Source organism: Myotis davidii, unplaced genomic scaffold, assembly GCF_000327345.1.
Source record: "Myotis davidii unplaced genomic scaffold, ASM32734v1 scaffold534, whole genome shotgun sequence".
Lineage (NCBI taxonomy): Eukaryota > Metazoa > Chordata > Mammalia > Chiroptera > Vespertilionidae > Myotis > Myotis davidii.
In genome coordinates, this window is record NW_006286678.1 from 2,900,676 (window position 1) to 2,906,837 (window position 6,162).

The 6,162-nt window shown below is 55.1% G+C and overlaps 1 protein-coding gene across 1 annotated transcript in view; it reads left to right on the forward strand.

The window, feature by feature from the left end:
* CORO2A (coronin 2A) overlaps positions 1–6,162 on the forward strand; it is a 24,759-nt gene that overhangs the window by 5,685 nt on the left and 12,912 nt on the right. The window contains exon 2 of the mRNA XM_006758439.2: positions 6,008–6,124. Within this exon, the coding sequence (XP_006758502.1) occupies positions 6,008–6,124 (117 nt within the window). The remainder of the gene's footprint in view (positions 1–6,007; positions 6,125–6,162) is intronic.

Here is a 6,162-nt window from a genome sequence, read left to right on the forward strand (position 1 = left end):
GGGAGTGGGAGGGGCCACACCAGGCTTGAAGTAAGAAGTGTTTTCTCCCAGTAAATATGGTCTGAAAGTGGAATAAAACGCCTGGGTAGAAAGTGAGCTCCCCATCTCTGGGGGTGACCAAGGAGGGTTACCAGAGAACCTCTGTGGTTCACCGCCTCGGACCCTGGGTGTGGGTTCCTACCGTAAACCATCTTCATGCTCATCTGAGTCCTTGTGGGGGAGGGCTGGTGAATGATGCCCTGATCCTCATAGAAACGGGATTTGCATTTTAGCACCAGGATTAGGGAATACTGTCATCCTTCCCTCTGCTCAACTCTCTCCTGGGCAGCCCCCGCCCCAAGTCTTAACCCCTCTAATCAGGACGCAACTCATCCGTCCACATGTCCGTCTCTGTATAGGGCCCAGCCTTGAGCCCTGTGCAGGGTGACAGTCTCCATGCCCACAGCCTGATGCCTCCCCTCACATGTTTCCGTCTGCCTTCCCTGCTGCCTGCTTCAGGATCCGTCCCACTTAAAACCTACCTACAGCTCTGCCTTTTTTACCTAAAATTCCCGTCCTCCTCCCTGCGCTGGGCAAAGTCTCCCTCTCCTTAAGGCCCAATTCAAAGGTCTCCTCCTTCTCCAGGAAGCCTTCTCTGATTGATCCCCAGGGCCTTTCCTCTTCCACTCTCTCCAAGCCCTGGGTATACTACCTCATGCCCTCCCCAGACCGGCAGCTCCTGGGGGGCAGGGACTCATCTTCTGCCCCCATGTGCACACAGTGTGGGGCTGGCATATAGTAGGTCCTCATGAAAGGTCTGCGTGAGGCTGATGGTGACAATGGTGTGAGGACAGCAAGAGGCAGGCCAGGCAGTGAGAGGAAGCATTCCAGTTCTCGTGTTTGGCCACGGCGCTGGCTCTGTGGCCCCCAGCACACGTTGCCAACCCTCGATCCCCAGCTTCTGCATTATAAATGGAGATTCTTGTACTACTTCCTGGGGTGGTTGGGAAGTGAACCAAATAGTATGAGCAGAGCACCCAGCACAGGGCCTGGCACATAAATGACTCTAAGTTATGGTTCCTCAAGAAAAACGGGTGCAAACCTGTCCCTTGTAGAGTGAGAATGTGCTTGAGCCGTCAGCGGGAATACGATCAAGGCATCGATTTATTCAGCGAGGCAGCCCGGGAGCGAAGGCCCGTCGGCTGGGCAGGACGTGACGGGAGCCCCGCTGCGGAAGTTTGGCCTCACACTGAGTGTCCCTGGGCCCCAAAACATTCGGAGCAACAATAAAACTGGGTAATTGTGACTAACTCTGATGACCTTCCACTGACAGGTCTACCGAGAACTTAGCAGGGACCAGGCACTGTCCTTAGCATGTATGTGTATGAACTCATTCAACCCTCACACCCACCCTGTGAGGTCCTACTGCTGTTGCCACTTGGTACAGGAGGAAACTGAGGCCCGAGAGCCAAGGTCACTTCCCCAGGTCGCACAGTAGTGAGTGCTATAGCAGCACTCAGACCCAAGGGCCACCTGCCCATCTGCCCTCGCAGGCATGCTGTGCGAGCCGCCTCCGCCTGACCCCACCACCCCTGCCGCCCACGTTCACTCTGGGCTGCTGGGAGGGTCACTGGAGGCCGTGACTGTGACATTGTAGGGGGAGGGCTCACGACTGTGGCCTCACAGCTCTGCCATCTAGGCAGCTGAGGGAGGTCTGCCCCAGAACGCCCCCCGGCCGCCTGGCTCTGCCCTCCAGGGTCCTACAGACCTGTCCACTCTGCCCAGAGCAGCCCGTGGGGACTTGGAGGCGGCGACGCCGCGCTGAGCAGCGGGCTCCTGCACCCGAGCCAGGTTCTCCGAGGTCTCTGATATAGAGCTTGTGTCCCCCATAAATCACAGGCTGGTCCTGGCTGACTGCTGGCCTGAGGGACAGAGGGCGGAAGTGGCCTCCTGATTATCAATGTCCTGCCCTTTCAGGGCTATTAGCAGCTCAGTCAATAGCCCATCAGTCTGGCTAATGCCTGTTAATGTGGGTCCTCAGCACAGAACCCTCTCGGCACAGAGCAGCCCGCACAGGGGAGGGCCGAGCTGTGGGCTGGGCCTCTGGTCTGAGGCCTGAGGAGCCCACACTCAGCTCTGGGAGCAGTGTCTGAGCAGTGCCTGGCCCTGAGGCATCTCCTGGGCTGACCTGGGAGCTGTGGTCTGAATGGGGCTCTGGGCACTCTGCCTCCTGTCAGCCAAGGCCAGCCCACACTCAGCTCTAAAAAAAACTTCCGAGGCACCCTCAGGGCAGAAATTGGGGCATGGCCCTGGGCCAGTGTAGAGATAAAGGCCCTCAGAGCAACTGGGTGTGCCAGGGCCCAAGACCCAGCACTGCTCATGCCCTTTGACCCAGGAAAAGATGCAAGAGAAGGGAAAGGCTGTGTGCAGGAGGGGAGGCAGGACACTGACTCAGAAAGGGCTGAGCTACCTCAGCACCGTAAGGGCCCCACAGCTCACCGCCCTGGGCTTGGCCCTGCACACAGGACCTGGGCAAGCCCCTCCTCCAGCAGGGGTCAGGGAGAGAGTGGGGGACCCCTAGGCAAGTGCCCCCTGCAGTGGGGGTCAGGGAGAGAGTGGGGGACCCCTGGTGGTGCCTGCCACCCGCAGGGCTGGAGCCGTGCTGGGTTTTACCACTCCTGGTCTCTCAGAGCCCTTCAAGTCCTGCAGTTTTATAACATTTTTGCCTAATCCTAGAAGGACCCACCTTTTCAGAAAGTCTGGAAGTTTATCTTATACTAGAGACCCAACGCATGAAATTCATGAGTGGGTATGGTCCCTAGGCCTGGCCTGCAATCAGGGCCATCTTCCCCAGCTGCCCGCAGCTGCCCCTCCTCCCCCCGCCACCCACCCCCATTCCGCGTTTGTCATTGGGTGATCGGAGCCTGCTCTTGGGGGGGAGGAACTGAGAGGCTGACTGTTCTGCCTGCTCACCAGCCCCGCCCCCGCTGCAGGTCGCCCTCTGTGTATGGGGTGACTAGTGGGGTGGGGCCTTGGCCTGGTGCCCCCTGCATCCCCCACCACCCATCCCCGATTCCCCATTCACCATCGGGTGACCGGAGCCTGCCAGCTGGGGAAAGGGACTAAGAGGTGGTCAGTGGCCTCATAGTGACTGGTCGAGCGGTTGTTCTGGTCATTCCGTCATTAGGGTCAATTTGCATATTACCCTTTTATTACATAGGATACCTTTTTAAAACTGTAAAATTTACAGGTTTTATAGAACGTTTGGGGAAATTTTTTTTTAAGACAGAGAAGATGATAAAAAAAAACCATTCATTTATCCCACCATCTAGAGATAACCATTAATAACATTTTGGAGTATTTTTGTCCAGCTGTTTTTTCTCAGTTTTGATATACACATGGACGTGCGTACACACCCACACATATACACATAATAATAGCTGCTCTTATTTGAGCACTTAAACCCGTCGGGATATCACCAGTCAGCTTTCCTCTCACAGTAGCTCACTTTACCCCCATAACAAGGAAGAGATGATTACTCACTCATTTTATAGATGGGGAAAGGTAAAGTCTGAGCAGGCACGATCAGATTTCAGTTCTTGAAAGCTCACCCGATGACAGCGTGCAGGACCAGAGCCTGGGCGAGAGGTCCGCGGCTGGACCCCCGGTGCCGTGCAGACCTGAGCCAGGGCCGTGGGTGCAGGGTTCTCGCTGCAGGGCCCTGGCTCCAGGTGCTGCCCCAGCTGCAGGGGGCGGGGAGCACGCCCTCTCCTCCCTGTCCAGGGACCCTGTTTTTCAGCCGTGGAGAAGGCAGGACCAGCAGGAAGAAATGGGACTGTAGGCCGCCTCTTCACACATCACTATCAACACCTGTCCAAATTCTTTCGCTCTCTCTCTGAATGGGTATGTGAGGGTATATTTTTTCTGACTTCTTTGAGGGTACGTTACATACATCTTACATACATCTTTGCCCTCTACCCCAGCAGAATTGAGTGTCTTTGGGGATATTCTCTAACATATCCACAGGACGTTATCAAGTTCACATTGCAATTGTACTTTAATCCACAGTCCATTTTCCAATTTGTCAAGTGACATCCTTTATAGAGTCCCCCCTCCAGTAAAGGACCCGTTCCAGGTGAGGTGTCTGGTACCCTTCTCGAGGCAGGAGAGCGGAGCTGGGCAGTGTATTTCTGAAGGAGAGCCCAGGACCACCGCCTCTGTTTGCAGACCTACTATGATGCATGCATAAAGCCCCCACAAGCCAGGGGCTCGGTTGTCTGTCTCCCAGTTTGCCTGATGTGGCGGGGAAGCCTTGTGTCTGTTCTCATAGCAGCTGCCCTCCCGCGGTCGTATTAAGCAAGGTCAGAGACCACCACAGTGTCTGCTCAGCCGCGACTGGGCAGTCGCAGGATGTCCCACAGGGCGCAGTGCCCCCTGCAGGGTTGGGGAGGTGCGGGGAGGAGAGAGGTGGCTATTCTCTGAGTTCACCCTGTCTTGAAAGTTCCTTTTTTAAAATCCTGAGACTGTTGGCTCTGTGAGGTCAAATACTACAACTTGTGTTCACCCAGCACCTCGCAGAGTGCTGTCTCCTAGGTTCCTCCTAAAGATTTGCTGAATGAAGGGATGGGGGCCCGTTTTCCTCTCAGCTGTCTCTTTCACTCAGGGAGCAGTCGGGGGGCATTCTGGTGGGTGGGCTCCCGAACCCGAGGCCGATGATGTGTGTGGGCCACCCTGCACGGGCGGGCGGAGGGCCTGGCCCAGCTCCGTGTGCTGCCGGGACCGGGCAGGGTGGGGCGTAAAATGAGTGTGCTGGTCGCTGCCAACTCCCTGAACCCATGCGGTTCTATGCCTGAACCCATGTGGCGCCCGTGGCCCAGGAAATACCCCAGTGTGTCATTGGATAGTGGTTGGGATTTTCAGCTTCAGGGCTTCATGCCGTGCGCTCTGGGGCCTGGGTGTCCCCCAGCACCTGCACAGAATTCTCAGCAGAAAAGGGGAGAGGGGAAGGGGAGGTCCTTTCTCTTTAAGTGAACTATAATTCACATACCATAAAACTCGCCATTTTAAAGTGTAGGAGCCAGTGGGTTTTAGTATTTTCCATGGTTGTGCATCCACCACTCTCTAATTTCCAAGTAGCTTCATCACCCCAGAAAGACGCCCAGTACCCATTAGCAGTCATTCCCCATTGCCTCTCCCCGAAGCCACTCACCTGCTTTCGGTCTCTGTGGCTTTACCTGTTCTGAACTTTTCATATGCCTTTAGTCAGGGGTTTGAATGCCAGGTACCAGAGGATGTGATAATATGCTCAAGCAATGAAACCACCTCTGGTGTATCATCTAAGTGGCTTTTGATGTCTGCCTGATTCACTTAGCATGTTTCCAATTCCATCCATGTTGTAGCATGCATCGGTACTTCATTCTTTTTGGACTGAATAATATCCCATTGTATGAACACACTGCCTTTTGTATACCCTTTCATCTGTTGATGGACGTTTGGGTTGTTCCCGCCTTCTGGCAATTTTGAATAATGTTGCCGTGAACATTGATGTACAAGTTTTTTTATAGACCCATGTTTTCATTTCTCTTGGGGATATACCTGGAAGTGAAATTGTAGGGTCGTATGGTAGCTAAGTTTACCCTTTTGGGGACCTGCCAGACTGTTTTCCAAGGTGGCGGCACCAGTTTTGCCTCCCCGCCAGCAGTGTGTGCCAGGAAATGTCCTTTTATCGAACGCCTCCTACGTGCGAGGCTCTGTGCTGGACCCTTTCCACACCTCGCCTCCTCTGACCCTCACGCCAACCCTGTGAACCACCTGTGTCCTTTTCCTGAGGGAGGCACTGAGGCTCAGAGCAGGGATGTGACTCCCCCAGGGTCACACCGGGAAGAGTGGTGAGGCCCCGAGTCACACCCAGTTCTGCCCCTTACGTTTCCCTGTCTACTCAGCGATTGCTGACTGAATGAGTGACCGGCAGATGCTCAAGTGGAATTAGCCCCCTCTCCCCTCACTCCTCCCGGGCATTGTTTTGCAGACAGGGAAGTTGGACCCCCACTACCCAAAGGTCTGCGGGCACAGAGGGAACGTCTTAGACATCAAGTGGAACCCTTTTGACGACTTTGAAATCGCCTCTGCTTCTGAAGATGCCACGGTGAGTATCGGCACATAAGGCTGTTCCCTGACCAACAG